Consider the following 17,740-nt stretch of genomic DNA (forward strand, 5'->3'; position numbering starts at 1 on the left):
TTCTCTTCTCTGCTACTACGCTTACAACGTCATAACGCAAACTAACGAATTTTTCTTATGTTCCCTTTTTGTACGTGTCGCAGCTCATTCGATGACAAAGGGGCAGTCCTAGCAACGCTCGCTGCTTAGTCGAATTGTACCGATCCATGATTAGTGCGGCAATTTTTGCTATGCTGTAGCCCGCGAAAAGATATAATAACTAATCGAAAATGGATACACGACATCATTTTATTTACAACCGCCTCAATAGTACAAATAAATCTAAATAACGAAGCTTAAAGTTTAACAACACTCCATTTTTCATCGTCTTGCTTTAAATCGTTATTCTCCGGCCCCAGAACGCTTTTTGAGACGACCTTCACTGCCCCCGGCTTCAGATACCTGTCATTCACCGCCTTTAGCTGCTCTTTGCTAACCGACAGCACTGCATCTCGGTGTTTTTCAAATCGCTCCTCACTAATTCCATGCCGGAATAGATCCATTCCTCGGTCAATTGGTGCAATAGGAACATCTAATTGCTGCAATACCCCAAGCCTGGCCTCGAACAATGTCTGTTCATCCATCTTTTCCAGATTTTCCAATGTCCACTGGTGAGTGCGGTCAAATACATCCAGAGTAACCCGAGAGTTGGGATCCCGATAGCTAAAGAAATTGAACAGACCATCGGTGGTAATTTTTGCCCCAGATCCGTATGCACCATTCTGTTCGCGAACCACCGGTAAGAGATATTTCGCCGACAGAAACTTGGCTAACACTTTGAGCGGTGCGTAATCGTCATGTGAGTACGGAACGGTAACGATAGATTTGGCACAATAATTTACCGGAATGTTCATGACTGTGTGCCGGCAGGAGGGAGTCAGTTGCCGAGAAATGTTCCACGACGCTTCCGAGTTCCTGGCAGGAATGCTACTAATGAAACGTTCGTATTGCTCTAGAATAGCCGGCTCCGAGTCATGGTCATAGTTTAGGGCACACCGAAGGCTGGACCTTTTAAACAATGCTTCCCCAACGGATCGAATAATTTCAAGAATTTGCTCTGGGGTGTTGTTTTTTACGAGTTCCTTCATATACGCAATGTGCTCGATACCCATCAGCTGTTCCCGTAGATGTCCGGACTCAGTGACTAGCCCATTAGCGTTTTGCATTGCATACATATGACCAGATTGAGCGATTCCAACCGACAACTCCGACAAGTAGTTTTCCAGCAACATTTTGAAACGAGCAGTGTCGATAAGATCAATTTCGTTGATAAATTGTTGGAAAATGTCAAACAATTCGGGAACGTTCTTGTTCAGCGCGTATGATCCAAACAAAATGCCAAACTCGTACCGTCCGTTGTCGTCGACATCGTCCACCAAGTGAGTACTAAAATGAATACCGGCTGTTTTGGAGCTGACAAGCTGATCAAAGTCACGGTAGTTTAGCTGCTTCGTGCCAAATTGATTGATGATCGCGTTAAATAGTGGTACCAGAAGTTTTTGCTCCTCAGAGAGCGTGTGTGCATCAAAGATTCCTCGACAGTAAGTTACACCATTGGTGTCCACTCTGCAAGCCTGCGTTTGAACGTTTTTAATTACCAGTGATTTGATGTCACTTTCTTCGGAAACCTTGCGAATGTCATCGATTTTTAAACATGGCAATATCTCCGTATTTGGGACAGCCTGTTGAAATTCAAAAAGTTTTAAACCATCTTCAAAAACTTTCAACTTATCGTCATCCGTAAGCTCATTGATCTTCTCTGAAAGATTTTTCTTCTCAAGTTCGTTGAACTTCCTGTCATAGTGTTCATCCGGGGACATAGTCATCGTTAACCTGTGTTTATTGTTCCTAAAATAGAATTCGATTTTTTTCTGCAGATACGCTGGGTCTCGCTCTAAATTTCTCCTCAGCTCACCAACCAGTGAGCTAATATTGAGCGTTCTTAACAAATCGCCGTTATGGTTCCACAGTGGGGTCAAATTAAACAGTAATCCTAAGCCAAATTTGGTTGACTGATGTTTCATGTGTAGTTCGATATGATGCAGTACACTTTCCAGATGATTTTTCTCAAACCCTTTCTCGATGGCTTCGGTAATTGTTTGATCGAATATCTGTTGAATTTTCTTGAAATCATCTGCCGTAACGTCCTGCAAACCAACCACAAACATCGTATCTCGTATATTAGGATCGAAACCGGTCAGTTGATTGTATCCTCCAGATATATTGGGTTCGATCAGACTTTTGTAGAAATACGAATTAGGACCTTTAATCAACAGCTCGCTCAAAATGTACATGAGAAATGATTCGTAAACGTTGGTAATGTCCGTCATTAGATAACCGATTGCGATTTGATTTTGACGCTCCAAAGGTGCTCCCATTGTGTCATATCGGCTGTGAACATGACTCTGTTGTGGGACCGTCCAACGCTTCTGAGCAGGAATTATACTATAGCTGTAAATGCACAATAGATAAAATTGCAATAAATGCTTTCATCTAAACAAATTACCTCGAATCAATCTTTTCAAAGTCATTCAAGTACTGCTCGTGTACAAACTCCATAGTTTTATCTAAATCAAAATTTCCGTAGCTAAATATCCTCGCATTGCTCGGATGGTAATATTTGCTATGAAAGTTCACCAAGTCCTCGTGCGATAACTTTGGAATTTCCAAAGGATCACCTCCAGATACATAACCGTATGTGTGATCAGGAAGTATCTTGTTGAAAAACTTCTGTCCAAATATGGCTGAATTTTCGGAGAAAGCTCCTTTCATCTCGTTATATACAACCCCCTTGAACATCAACTCGGACTTCTTGTCGTTCAAATTAGAATGTTCCAACCGCCAACCCTCTTGCAAAAAGTCAAGATACTTTAAATTTGGTCGGAACACAGCATCCAGATAAATTGATTGTAGATTTCGATAATCAACCTCATTCGTAGATGAAAAAGGGTACAGTGTATAATCCGGTCCGGTCATCGCGTTCATGAATGTCGCCATACTCCTGTTCAACATTTTGAAAAATGGATCACGTACCGGAAAACGCTGGGACCCACATAGGACACTATGCTCCAGTATGTGTGGTAGACCAGTAGAATCGAAAGGTGTGGTACGAAAGTTGATTGAGAAAACATTGTTCGTATCATTTCGATCAATATGTAAATATTGTAGACCGCTTCGCTCGTGCTGAAACATATATGCTGTCATGTTGAAATCTTGAATGTACTGCGACCGAGTGCAAATGAAACCATTGTAGCGACCACCAGGTTTGTACCGCTCCGAAGCCTTAGTGTTGGACAACACAGTTGGGTTCACTTTGGGAACTGATGCAGTTGACAGATGTCTTTTCAAAGCCGGATAACGGCGACTGGTAAGCTGACGAAACATCGTACCTAAGATTGGTAATGTTGAAATAACAACCGGTTTGTAGTTATGTAATGCTTATTTCGTTTTTAGATTCAGTTCACAGGATATGTTCACTAGAACCTGTCATTTTTGAATGGGTTTCGGAAGCATATCTACTGACTTGAACCCAGAAACATATAATCAGCATATGTGCGGATTTGTATACGTAAAACATATTTACCGATCTGTGGAACTTTTCTCCGGGATTGAGTCTTAATGGTAGACGTTTTCGTCGTGATAAACAGAACACGGTGTTAGCACACTTGCTTATATAAATCAGAAAATTGTAATTTCCAAGTTCTGGGACCTATAATCCACTGCTAGTCGACGGCAGTCTTCGGAAGAAAAAATATCTCGGTAGTCTTTCACTCCGCGATCTCAAGTACGAGATCAATGCGATGTATAAGCGACTATTTGGAGAAACGTCATATTTCGATATAACCGTCAACATTTCATAACATACACGTAGCAAAAAAATCTGTAAAATCCGACTCAGAATCGGTTGTTGCCAGCCCCCTGCTAGGCAACCATTTTGTCCTAGCCAACATCTGCCTTTGTTAAAATCAAAACAACCCAATGCTGTTGCACGGGCGGCATTGACTTATTTGACGTCTAGGACACCAACACAGTTGCAATGTGTATAGACAACACACATATAACGCTATGTTTTCAATTCGCCATCTGATTTAACCTCATTTGGCAAAAAAACTACCCGATTTAACCTCAAACTCGCACTAACACCACTCCACATAGATTAGTCAATGGGCCTAGAGGTGGCTAGGCCCACTATATGTTGACTACTGTCAAAGTCTGTATATCTCCATAGCGGATGACAGGAGTGACACCATCCTGGTTGTTGCATTTGATTTGGAATCCATACTGACTCCATTCAGGATTTCGAATCAAATTCCGATTGGTTTGACCGCCCACTGAGACGTCCAAAAAATTGTTTCAAAATCGTTCAACACGGGTCCAACGATGGACGTTCGTTGAACGGTTATTTGGACGTTGTCCAAATTGGTCCAGCGAACGTCCTTCATCGGACGATTTTGAAACCAACCGTTCTTAGAGGGCGGGATCATTTGAGGCGACGAATTGAATTCTCGACAAACATATGATTACGGCCTAAAAGCCAACTGTCAAAATCCACTTTGAATGGAAATTCCGGACAAACCGTTACATGCTAATCACAGATGTTGGTAGTAAATGAAAGAGAAAAGTTTTCTCTTTCATAAACTGTTGTGAACTGTTCTCAGCTAGTAACGGTTTGTCCGGAATTTCCATTAAAAGTGGATTTTGACAGTTGGCTTTTATGCCGTAATCATAATATGATTACGGCATAAAAGCCAACTGTCAAAATCCACTTTTAATGGAAATTCCGGACAAACCGTTACTAGCTGAGAACAGTTCACAACAGTTTATGAAAGAGAAAACTTTTCTCTTTCGTTTACTACCAACATCTTTGATTGGCGTGTAACGGTTTGTCCGGAATTTCCATTCAAAGTGGATTTTGACAGTTGGCTTTTAGGCCCTAATCATATGTTTGTCGAGATATGTTTGTCGAGAATTGGCGCATTTGATCCCAGTAAAGTTCAGCCGGAAATGAACAAGAATTCTGGCTGGGTCCAGCTCGTATACGGGCTCCAGTGACACAACCGATTAGAATCGGTTGTGTCACTGGAGCCGGAATACGAGCTGGAACCAGCCAGAATTCCAGTTCATTTCTGGCTGAGTTTAACTGGGATATTGTCCGTGCTTCTCCAAAGGAGACGCGACGATTATTTTTCGTCGCAGCAAGATTCGTAGCGCTATTTGGCGCACGATTTGTCGCAATGTTTATCTTATGGGATGAATGACACTTTAATAAAAACTAGTGCAATTTTGTGTAAAAACCTTATTGTAGATAAAACATACGAAAACCTGAAACTTTACAAGCACAGTTTTCAGTCAGTTTTATGGACAAATTCAGCTAACGTAAATAATTAGCACACATTAAACTTGGGTAATACATATTTTTCGACGCTTTATTAACAAATTCAATTCGACGAGAACATTTCAAATGGACCGGTAATCAAAACATAAACAATTCCGGTCAATACTTACTTCAAATGGACACTAACAAAGCTTTATACCTTAAATAAGCCGACTCTGAAGCCTGACTGTTGGCGAAATAATGGATTATCGAAAAGGCACATAAGCAAAATAACTTGTTTTGCTTATGTTCCCTTTCACTTCCCCTCAAAAATTAACGGTTCATATACACCAAACAACAAAACGAAAAAATTTGTTCATGGGCCGTTTTCTTAATGAAAAAGACTATACTTGAAAAAGGAACAAAAAAATCGCAACACCAAGAAAGGGATCAAAATAAACGTCACATGATTTCAACGCTTTTTCTTGAAAAGGGCGATACTAGCAGTGACACCATTCAAAGAAAGTCAACAGTGAACATTTCCAGACTTGGTTTTATTTCCTATTTAAGAACTATTGTGTTTTTTTACATCCTAGTTTGCATGATTCAGTGATCGAAACCCAAAACTACATAAATTATTTGAAATTATTAATTTGAAATTTGTTTTTGCTATTGAAATTGACAAAATGATAGTATCGCCAGAGACTAATAGAGACTACCAACTGACGAAGAAACACTCGAAATTCCGTGGTACGCTGTGTACTAGATCTTAAGAAGTAGTAGAAGTACGGTCTCTTCAGTTTTGCCAACCTTAACAAACCAATCTAGTGATCCCCTTTGCATCGGGCTTGTAAAGTTGGTAGCAGGTATTATTTATTGACCGTTGCTAGGATCGTCGCTGCATGCATCTGTTGTTTATATGAAAAAATGTCTTCGTTTTTCATCTACGCAACGACACTTTCTAGCTTTTCAACCACAGGCCAGTTTGCTATCGTTCGGGGATTTCATGACTAAACGCAGTTCGTATGCATTTAAATTGGTGAAACTATAAGTGCGATGGTGCCCAAGAGGTTTTTAACAACATAAAGTTCGCAAACATGTGTACCATAGCGTCCGAGGCATTTCGATGCACGAAAGATGCACCATAAATGCCCAGACAGATTAGGTCGTAAGATTTCGCACAACTTCGTTTTTGGATCTTATTTCTTTTAATGTTTCAGCCACTGTGTTGTTTTCTCTCCCGGGTGTAATGCCAAGCCACTGTTGTTTGAAAACTATGAAACCTTTGCATGTTTTGCATATTGTTTTAAAATATTTTGGAAAACAAAAATTGTTCGGAATTCATCAACCTTTACTTAGGGATGGTTTTAGAAAAGTTAACTGTGGGGCGGGCGACTCGTAATTAGAAACCGTTAGATTCATAAAAAGCTCTGTTAGTTCCATAAAAAGCAGCTCTACAATTAATTTTTTCACTGCTTCGTAAACAACAGATAACCTAGCAGGAAAAATAAAAACACGTAGCAAAGAAAAGCAAAGCATCCTCGATGATCAACGCATTTTCTGTTTGACATTTCGAGGGACCGTCTAGTACTACCTGAGTTAGTACCTCTTGAGCCACGGAAATCTCGCGAGTCCGCCGTCTCAATTAGTCTCTGGTATCGCCCCTTTGGCGATTGTTTACTTTTTCGGTCCCACCTATCAGCATTGAAGTATCGCCCTTACGTTTTTTTACAATAACTACCGTTTTACACCACCGATTTCGTCCGGGTTTTTTCAATAGCGATCATTGTTACTATTTACAGCTGGTATCAGCTTGATAATCCTAAAAAAATACGAAAATAACAGTTTCGCCTCTAAACTGCTAGCAAAAAAAGTATCGCCATGTTTGTTTGCATGGAGCGTGGAGGGCGAAACTTTAAATAAACAAACAAAAATACAGTTTCGCCCGTTGTATTTTTTGCTGCAGTTTAAGAAAGCAATATCGTAGAATCAAAATTTTTAGGTTAATTTGTTGCGTTTCAAAGCCCTCATTCGCATGTATGAAAAAGCCTTATGTTTACATTTGTAAGTATCGCCCTTTTCACAAAAAAAGCGTTGATTTGCTGCAAACAAAAGGGCTCACCCGCACGCACTATAAGCTAACGTCTCGCCGAAAAGGGATTAATGGGAGAGGGCACAAAACCCGTGCGATGTTTCAAAAGGGACCAAAACATTTATCTGCAAAAATCGTTCAAAATACAATTTTTTAATATATCTGGTATATTATTCGGAAAAATGGTTAATTTAACACGGCATTGAGTTGTTTTGTCCTTAAATCAAGCTCCTGTTCATAAATGGGAATATAAAGTACGAGGTAATTTTTCAGACGCCATTTTCTCAATATGAGCATATTGTATATAATGCCTTATAGCGGACCCTACACGTACAGAAATGTTGTCAATAAATCGATTATTGATCAATATATTGATCATGTAAGGGTATCTTGAAAATATTGATCATGTAGAAATCAAATGGGATTGACGTATTGAAGCAGTCTTGACAATATTTTTATTGACAATATACTTGTCCCGTATAGGGTCCGCTTATGAAATGTTGACGTCGATGTATTATGTGTGCTGATTATTTATTTTATCTGAATTTGTCAATAAAACTGACTGAAAACTTTGGTTCTAATGCTTCAGGTTTTCGTATATTTTATTTAAAATAAGGTTTTTACACAAAATTGCACTACCTTCCCGCATAAATGTGTACCATATGGCAACCATTGCATCAAATGTTTCAAAACCATTTTCAATATGTTTCGTTCACCAATAGATTACCCGCATAAATGTGTACCATATGCCAACCGTTGAAAAATCATTTTCAATATGGTTCGTTCAACAATTGATTAACTATTGCCTGGTATAATATCGAACATAACCAGTGTCGTCTTTTCATGCTCAACCATACAAACAACGGGTCGTTAAGAACAGTAACCATACCAAAATATGCTGTTTTCCAAATACATTTGGTTCAAGAACATGACTTGCATATTTTAAATCTAGCGATGCATAAAATGGTGGAGAAAAAAAATCTTTTATTTTCACCATTTCAATTCCATCAATTGATGAAGTTTTATTTTGTTACGTGCCATTTTCTGAACAAATCTAAGTGGACTGACGCTTTATCCAACTGAGCTATCGCCGTAATATTGTAAGACAAGGATTTTTGACCATGTTAAACTACAGATTTCTGCATCAGTGTAACCAAATATACGAATAACAAAGACCACCAGAGCAATATTAACCTTTGGTACAAAAGTACAAAAATACTAACAAATCTTCAATATAGGATACACGGAAGATATTGGAAGTGGTAACTAAAATGAGTATGGTAGTATAATAGTTGAATTATTATATGAATAGTTTGGAAATGGTTCCAAAGATTTCTGGAATGGAATACCATTAATATATTTATACGGGTTTTATTAAAGTGTCATTCATTCCATACGAACACTCAAAAAAATCCTCCCATTCAAATTACGTGAAAAATCCTATGGATTATTTTTTAATATCTACCTCAATGTTTTATATGACATTCATGAATATTAATTAAAAATCTCCTGAAATCAATTAGATCAGTGGTTTTCAACCGGGGGTGAATTCACCCCCAGGGGTAAATTGGATGATTTTTGGGGGTGAATTATGCGGGACAAATTTTAACTTGTTATACAAACATTCCCGTCGGGTATCTTTATATATTGTGTCAGTATGTTAAGAATTGAGATGCTTACTGAGAGTGCCCTGAATCAGGTTTCTTATTGTAAAATGAAGGCATTCATCCAATTAAAAATCTTTTTTTAACAGGGTAATAGGGTTACCACCTTTGGTAAGGTTTTCACCCGGAAATTTTTACTGGCCTGGAATAGGTTTTTATAGAATCACTTTGAACCTATCTGACCTATCTGCTGAGTTTAAATTAGACAAGTATAAACTCTTTCATTCTTTTTGTAACTCGTCGAAGTATCAATCACCAATATTGACTCACATTGACCGTATGTTGTTTTGTTTTAGCAAAGCATGATGCACACCACTACTTTGAGCTTTTCTTATTAACTGTAAATTTATCGCGTTTGTAAACCGTATTGTCCACTTAGATAGGTCTAAAATTTCACTTCCTTGGCTATTGAAAAAAATCCAAAAGCACCGGCCACTCACGCTGTGGAGGAGCAGCCGAACAACCATTGCTCTCTGCAACAGCTAAGTTCCGTGAAGCAGGCAGGAAAGCGGTAGCTTCTGTTAAGCATACACAGAAAACTTGCATTACCTAGCAGCAGGTAATTTTAAATCTGTGCATCCCACTTCCTCCAACGAAAAACGAAAGAGAGGGAGTCCAAATTTACCCAAAAATAATGAGATATTCCCCAAAGCCGACTTAACTTCATCCCATTAATTTTGAGTAAAAAAATCATTCCCTCTCTCTCGTTTTCCGGCAGTGAAATAAGGACAGCAAATTAAAATTACCTACTGGTAGGTAATGGATTTTAAGTGTATACTGCGGTGTTTTCCGAAATTTTTGCTGGGCACAAAATATTCGGTTATTCGTCATCACAGTCACTAGGAAGGTTCCAACAAAGTAGCAATTTTTTTCTACCTGGCAAACAGTTAAGGTCCGCTTCTGGAGCAGTCAACATTAACACCGGAGAAACTTAATTTAACATATTGAGCTAAACTTATTCATCGTATCACTATACTCGGAGATAAAGATGCAAAACCCGGAGGCCATCAGATCCTCTCCAAAAACTGGAGTCCTCAGAAAGGAGTACATCATGGGGGTCAATATTCGGAAAGGGGTGCATGGAACGAAAAAGGTTGAAAACCACTGTTATAGAACAATCATCTAAAATCCACGTGAAAAGTGGAGTGGAAAATAATCACATCACTTTTCTCGTTACTTCAATATGTATTTTTTTTAGTGTAGAGAGAGAGAGAGAGAATCTGAGACATCCAGTCCAGTTTGTGTGAGAGTTGATGGAGGCCCAGCTGGAGTGTTGCTTTCGAATGATTCATGAAAGTGTCTTGTTTTCATATAAGGAAACGTAGTCAAACTCAAGTTTGGAATTTAGGACGACCCGTAATCCTACGCTGAAATAAGTAAGTATATTTTCTTGTCCCAAGGCTTTCCAGCGACACATAATAGTTCAATTTGTTTTACCTTTGGAAGGAAAATCAGAATGGCTAAAGTTATCACACAAGAAACATTCGACGGTGTGCTGAAGGAAAATATTGTTGAATTTTCCATGACAGTGGAAGAAGCTCGCGAGGAAACGGTCAAACAATTCGAAGCTCAGGGTATTAATTTGGCTAACATCATTAGGGATCTAAATCTCAACCCGGACACAGGTGTTTCGTTGCTGAATGAAAGCATAGAATACTTAAAAAGTCGAGGGACCCTGCAGAATGCAGACAAAGACGTTCTCAATCATCTAACGATCGTCACCGCTGAATGTAAATTGGTAATGTGGGCGGTTGCGAAATGGATATACCGATGTTTTGTCTTACACTGTCGGTCTTTTCTAGGGTGTGCCTCACAGGGTCTTGGCAGCTAAGTTAGGTGCATACGACTTCATTGTAGAGAGACTAGAAAAGGAAAACCCAAATGCGGAATTGTTGCTCAAACTAGTGCAGGCTGCCAACGCCATCATCAACAAGCATCCAGATGTTTTTAATATACAATCGTTGCACGTAATTTTAAGGTACAGAATTTCCGCTAATTGATTGTGGTGTCAAGGATTTGTCATTAGATAGCCCATTTCGAAAAGGTTGGGTCGTGTGTACGAAAGACAGATTCATTCCTTCTTATATTTTTAGTTCAATACATGTTGATAAATCCTCCTTAATAAATAGCATCTATCATCTTCTGTTCATATTTTTGTCATTGCAGACTTCTAGCGACTGAATCTGATACGGCAATTATATGCGATTTGCTTCGATGGCTACAAAAAGCTTGCCTACTTCACGAATCAAACCGTCAGATGATTATGGAAGATGTCCGAAGTGTGAAGCAATTCAAGATTCTCTTGCTGCATGATGCAGTAGAAGTGATCAAAAATGTTTGCGCTTTATTTCGGTTTCTTGTACTGGATGATGACATTCGTGTCGAATTTGGTAAGGCGCACGAACATGCTAGAACGCTGGGAATGGAGACAATCACAGATGTAACTAAGCTCTTATTCAGTAAGCATTTTAATTTTCATTCTGGCACAAATTATGTTCACACAAATCGTTATTTCAGAGTTCAAGTCGGAGCAGGAACTAGTTTGCGACTTACTGTTAACTATTGCTACTCTAACAGTTCGCAACGAGCTCTGTCAAGTAGTAGAAGATGCCGGAGGTCTCCAGTTCATAATGGATGCAATGGTAGAATTTCCCGAATCGGTGAAGCTTCTCCGAGAAGCCTGCAAGCTATTGAAAGCACTCGCGGGTAATGATACCGTAAAACTGCACATCGTTCAAAATGGTGCGGCGCCGCTGATTGAATCGGCACTCAACAGACATAAGGATAATGAGACATTTGCCCGCCATGCATTGGCCTGTGTGGCCGTACTTGCCTTAAGAGAAAAAGACAATAGTAAGGCACTATATGAAACTGGAATTGCCGAAACCATAGTGCAAACGATGAAAATTCACCCGGGAAGTAAAGTTATCCAGCGGAACGGGGCTTGGTCGATACGAAACATGGTTTCGCGTTCGAGAGATCAGTGCGACGCCTTCATTAGTCATGGTATAGAGGACGTTCTCAACCAGGCGCTTAAGGATCATCCGACGATTGCCCACGATATTAAATCAGCGCTGCGAGATCTTGGGTGTAAGGTGCATCTAAATGAGGAATGGAAAGCTCATTCCGATATACAGATCAACCGCGACTAGTGAATCCGATAGCATATTTTGGGACGCACATAAAATACTCGCGCGGAGTTTTTGCCTCTATGTATTGATCTTTTTGTTGTTGCACGAACGTGTTGTTTTTTATTTATCTGCCGTACTTGAAAAATTTCAATTAAAATTGTATGAATGATTTGGATATTAAAATATAATATGCAATTTTTTCCAATAATATTGCTTTTATTGAAAACCAACCATCTGTACGATGCTTAAGCAGTAGTGCGTAACAACTGCACACGAGGACACCGATGATTTTGGCGATCATGAAGCCTTCGTATGAGAGTTCTACTACTTCTTTTATGGAGAAACTGCCCATAACTTGTACCGCAGTCGTTCCCATTTTGTCCGTCACCCAGTTACCGTAATCAGGAGGAGCTTGATACGACTCTGCAATCAACGCGACTTCACAACAGTACTACTGTACGGTGTCATAATGAATCAGATTTTTCAGGGTTACTTCCATTACCGTTGACCCGCAATCGCATTTGAAGCTACCCGTCTGATGATCGTTTCCGTTCTCTGGAGTGCAAAGCATCTGCGTCTTTCTTTGCATGCTATCTCTCGCAAGTTTACCCGTCTCCCTACATTTCCAGCACACCCTGGATCTATCCGTGCCTTTGCAAGTTCCTGGCAGATGCATGTTATCGGTAGACGAATCATCGCTGTCTATGTTCCTCCGTATCGCTTCTTTAGCCAGATCGCCATGTGCACTTCGCCCAAGTTGTACTGTCCCTTCAGTGCACCCCTCAGCTCATCTGCGATCATGATATCATCCAGATACTTGCACACAATCACCGATTCCGGACTTGAGGCATTAATTTCTGTCTCTTCGCTCAGTGATTGGGTCGTAATCTCCTGCATGGTTGAGCTGTTGATAGTGGGATCCTTATTCAACTCAAAGAACATCTCACCTTTTTGAGATGCTCCGACTCCTCTCTGACCAACTTGAGGAGCGCTGCATACATCATCGCGTTATTAAGTTTTATGAACCCGGTTTCCCCCTTTTGCGTCTTCTGACGAGCCGAAGATTTTTCTTTCCCCGTCTGCTTCACTTTTCCTCTGTTTCTCCTTCCGACCTACAACGGTACCACAGCTTTCTCCCAGTTTAGTGGCGTCCTTACCTTCAACAGTTAAAGCGTCCTCGCGCCTGCCTCTAGGCCACGCTTAGTCGTCCGGGATTCTTGGCGTCACGAAAATTGATGTGATCTCCATTCCAATCCCTCAGGGTAGATCAGCCGAATCTACGCTCTCGTTCCCAACGTCCGGCCAAAATGTCTTAACAAAGAGGTCTTTGTTGAAAGCTTTCATCTTCCATTTTCGTTCGCCGGTCATCCTTTTCCGTGCTGTAGTAGGGTTTCGTTAGCCGAAACGGTAATCGTGAATCGTCTTGTGATCGCTATGCGTATACTTCTCGCAATCCATGTTCGCCGTCAGTGCGGGGCTACAGAATGTAACGGCGATGATAGACTCTTCCCGTCTCTCCGAAAAGTTCTAACGGAACTTCATTACACAACCGTGCGCCCAACTTCGCTAGAGCTTCTTGCAGGATATATCCTCTTGTGTTAGTTACTCTACTGCTCCACTCCACAGCCCATGCCTTGAATTCACCACCAATGACTACCGGCTTTCGGCCGATCAACTGCTCCAGCATTAGGCTGAGCTGCTTCACTGTTCCCCTTGGAGGAGCGTAACAGCTGCATACGAAGACACCGTTGATTTTGGCGACCACGAAACCTTCGTATAAGCGTTCTACCACTTCTTGAATGGGGAATCTGCGCATAATTTGTATCGCAAGAGACAGGCATAGCGTAGTTGGTAAATCGATTGCCTTGTACGCAGCCCACCTGGGTTCGATTCCCAACCCCGCCTATAGGGTTAGAGATTTTTTCAAAAGAGATTTCTCTAACAGGGTGTCGACTCATTTCAGAAAATGAAATTCCCTGATTTTCCAGGTTTTTCCAGACCTTTTCATAAATTTTCCAGAGTGCTCAAACAAATCAAATTAAATTAACATTTTTCAATGTCTATCGTTTGAGCTTACACATTTTTTTCATTTTTAGTTAGTTTTAAACTTTTTGTATCTTCCATTTCAATTAAACCACTTTTGCGGCCCTATTCTGCGCGGCGTGTGACGTGAGACTAATCTCACCTCACTTTATGTGACTTTTCTTACCCTATTCTGAGAGTCGACTCGGGTGAGGTGAGGTTCCCCATTGCGGTTAAATGGGCGTCTCACGTCACCCGAAGTGACTGTTCAGAATTGGGTGAGAAAAGTCACGTAGAGTGAGGTGAGATTAGTCGTCTCACGTCACACGCCGCGCAGAATAGGGCCGTTGGTCTTTTAACTGCATGTAATTTAAATATTTCCAAATTTGAAAAATTGTTACCAGGCCCGAAGGATGACCGACAAGCAAATGAGTGTATGGGACCGTGTATAAAAGGAGGAGCTAGTGTTCTGGAAAAATAAGCGGATTGACATTTTGGGGATGAATTTCCTCATAGTGTTATGTATTTTAGTCTGTGTGGAAATGGTGATGAGTCTGGGATCTTCCGTTAACCTTCCGGCAGTCGCGCTGGTGCACTGATTGCACGCTGCTCTGAAAAGCTAGCGAATTCTTTGGGCAACAGTGGCTGCTCATTCAGTGTCATGCGCGACTTCCGGAGGATTCGGTAGTGAGACAAACATTCTGTTCGTACACTAATAAAAAAATAATAAAATAAAAACGTCCAATGTGTTTGAGTATAATTCGAAGCATCATTAAGGAACGAAGTCATTGAAGGTATTGATTATTCCGAATTATAGTGAAAGGCATAATATGAGGGCTAAACACTTCTTCGAAAATTGTAACGTGGATATTCTACCAATTTTTCCTGTGTGGCAATGGATTACAAAACTTGGACGTAGAAGACTTCAACCATGCTTCATGGTATGTAACGAAATGAAGTATTAAAGTAATTCTGAACGATAGAGAAGTCTAAGTTTCTCAAGAAATATTTGGTTAAGCAGATCTTCTGCAACAGAGGGTGAACCAGTAAAAACTTCATACCAACAGGAAGGTATCCCAGAATATGTACTAAGAAGATTGTTTACAGATGCCGTTTTAACCACTTCTGTGCAGTAATAATCCACTTTTTATGATCTGGTTAGATTTGGATTCTTCTTTTTAACCTTCCGGAAGTCACGCTAGTGCACTGAGTGCACGCTGATCTGAAAATCTAGCGAAATCGTCTGAGCGCACCAGCGGTTGCTCGTTCAGTGGGCCATTTGCGCGACTTATGGAGGGTTAATAATGATTGTGTTGTTGATACAAAATCATCCAGCACTTTTTCACAACTTTAAAATAGGGACATAATTCAGGTCTGCGAACAAATTATAGAAACCGGTTTTTGGTAAGTTTTCTTGTGATTTGAGACAAACAGTTTTTTAGTCTCTCATTTGCCTGCTTATGATTTTTCCCACTAATTGGTCATTTCAGAAATTAAGTACCCTCTAAACTGCCGTTAAGATCATATTCGTCCCATGTTCTATGAGATATCCTCTATACATAACATAATTATGCGTTGAACAGCAGTGAATAGGTCAGTTGGAAATTCCATCTTGGAATATAATAAATACAAACAAATAAATAAATAAAGCGATTTTTAATGTAATCTGGCAATAACAGCACACAAAAAAGGACACTAGTGTATATTCTATCTCTGCTCGAGTTAGTGCTATAAGTTAAGCAATCGTAACAGTCGCCACGATCTATGGTGAGTGATAATACCTTGCCGATTTTATTTTTGCGATGATCGTTTGTCTGTTTGTTGTGAGATGAGTGAAGCTTCGTAGCAAAAGGGAGGCAAACTTCGGTTAAATACATTATTTGTTGATTTTAAATATTGTCGTATCCGCCCGTATGTTAGCGGAAGATGATATTGAAATTGAAGCTTGCGAAAGTCATCTTCATACAGTTCTATTATACACGGAAACCCATATTGAAAACGTTGAATTATTAAGCGGAGTTGAGTGTTTAACCGTTAGGTAACGACATAGTACGCGAGAACCTTTCCAGATTTCAATTAAAATTACAATGTGCTTTCCATCACTAGAACCTGAAACTTGGTGACATCATAGTACATCACTAGGCATAAATTTTAGGGAGATAAAATTGAAGATGTAGACCTGAGCGAACGTTTTGGTGGTTTCTACCGCATAGCAGACTGACAGGGTAATGGTCATTACTATTATAATTTTAAACTCATTCAAATATTTGTAGGTGGTTTGAAATCAGGAAGTCATCTACTTTTTTAATCCTGCTATAAGGAATCGTATGAGATCTTGTTTCCGGACACCCGGTCCTGGAGGTGTGTCCCAGTTTTGAAATACTATTTGTAAATTTCAAAGAATCCTAGCAATATGGATGTCAAAATTCTTGGGTTTGCCAGAGAGATTGTTAACAATCGTCATGGAACTATCTGATAATTTGACCCCGGAGCGGCCGTCACAACTTTATTTAGTTTCTTAATAACTCTGTCTGTCAGTGAGCGGAGCAGACAAATAACTTCAGCTGCAGACAAAAAATAGGGGCAGCCAACGTGCGCGAATAAGAAGTATGAAAGCTGTGCGTTACCTAATGCCGCTATGGACTAGCACTGAACACGAGTGGAATTGAGTTGCGCTTAGAATTAACTCGATGGCTAGTACATGAAAGAACTTGAATAAAACAAGTTTACGCCGTTGAGAATTAGTTGATTACAAACCCCAAAATTGGTCATATAAGCAAAAAATAAGCTGCCTCAAAACAAGAGATCAGCTACAATGCCATATGCTGTTATACGGTCATGAAGATTTATTTCAAGAATCGGCAATTTTTTGACGTAGGACTACGTCTTTGTTTTCGATATGGGGGTGCACTTTGCAAATTTTACAAAAATTGTATGTAACGAAAAGTGGTCCAATTTTGAACGCAAATAATTCAGCCATCTCATGATAAATTTTCAAATTTTTTGCACGAATCGCCCCGAAATACTTTTAAGCATATATTCCAATAGATAAATAGATTCGAATAGAGATTGTGATTTGTCGGAAATTTATCACAGATTTTTTCCTGTTTCAGTTATCACAGATAGTAAAATGATATTTTTGACCGAAACACAGATTTCAATGGGGCATTCATGTTTGTTAACGAATGCATGCGTAACCTGCATGATAGCAACCTGTGCTTTCATTGCGCAAAGACGAAAACTTTCTTAGCAACAAATTTACGCGGATCGATGGAAAGCACAGATATATGATTAAGACCAGTGCATTCACTACATTTGTATGTAAGTTTAATTGGATTCGATCGCCTACTACAAATGAAATAACTTGATAACTAAGAAGGTTTGGTTCAATATGTAACATTAGATGTTGATTGGTTGTGCTTAAACTATTCGTAAGAAATATATTTGATTTATTATTACTCTAAATGTACTAAGAAAATAAATATTTTATATTGCACAGAGAATGGGCAAAAATTGAAAACGAAAAAAGCAGTTTTCC

General features: G+C 39.7%; 2 protein-coding genes across 2 annotated transcripts; one reads left to right on the forward strand and one right to left on the reverse strand.

The window, feature by feature from the left end:
* Window positions 1-210: 210 nt before the first annotated feature.
* Window positions 211-3,803, reverse strand: LOC131694185 (presequence protease, mitochondrial). The gene is made up of 3 exons (XM_058982668.1): window positions 3,563-3,803; window positions 2,486-3,368; window positions 211-2,430 (listed from the first exon to the last, which is right to left on the reverse strand). Exons 2-3 carry the CDS (start codon window positions 3,361-3,363, stop codon window positions 276-278), a joined length of 3,033 nt encoding a protein of 1,010 aa, XP_058838651.1. The 5' UTR covers window positions 3,364-3,368; window positions 3,563-3,803; the 3' UTR covers window positions 211-275.
* Window positions 3,804-10,277: 6,474 nt separating this feature from the next.
* LOC131692109 (armadillo repeat-containing protein 6 homolog) lies at window positions 10,278-12,388 on the forward strand. Its single transcript, XM_058978977.1, has 5 exons — window positions 10,278-10,425; window positions 10,496-10,787; window positions 10,852-11,027; window positions 11,216-11,508; window positions 11,567-12,388. Exons 2-5 carry the CDS (start codon window positions 10,506-10,508, stop codon window positions 12,199-12,201), a joined length of 1,386 nt encoding a protein of 461 aa, XP_058834960.1. The 5' UTR covers window positions 10,278-10,425; window positions 10,496-10,505; the 3' UTR covers window positions 12,202-12,388.
* The last annotated feature ends 5,352 nt before the right edge of the window (window positions 12,389-17,740 follow it).

Source organism: Topomyia yanbarensis, chromosome 3 (genome assembly GCF_030247195.1).
Source record: "Topomyia yanbarensis strain Yona2022 chromosome 3, ASM3024719v1, whole genome shotgun sequence".
Lineage (NCBI taxonomy): Eukaryota > Metazoa > Arthropoda > Insecta > Diptera > Culicidae > Topomyia > Topomyia yanbarensis.

Excerpts from the sequence above, each read along its gene's own strand:
- LOC131694185 (XM_058982668.1), bottom strand. The coding sequence starts at position 3,363 with ATGTTTCGTCAGCTTACCAGTCGCCGTTATCCGGCTTTGAAAAGACAT. Across the intron at positions 2,431-2,485 it reads TTTGAAAAGATTGATTCGAG|CTATAGTATAATTCCTGCTC; the intron begins GTAATTTGTTTA and ends GTGCATTTACAG.
- LOC131692109 (XM_058978977.1), top strand. The coding sequence starts at position 10,506 with ATGGCTAAAGTTATCACACAAGAAACATTCGACGGTGTGCTGAAGGAA. Across the intron at positions 10,788-10,851 it reads TCACCGCTGAATGTAAATTG|GGTGTGCCTCACAGGGTCTT; the intron begins GTAATGTGGGCG and ends GGTCTTTTCTAG. Across the intron at positions 11,509-11,566 it reads TGTAACTAAGCTCTTATTCA|AGTTCAAGTCGGAGCAGGAA; the intron begins GTAAGCATTTTA and ends TCGTTATTTCAG.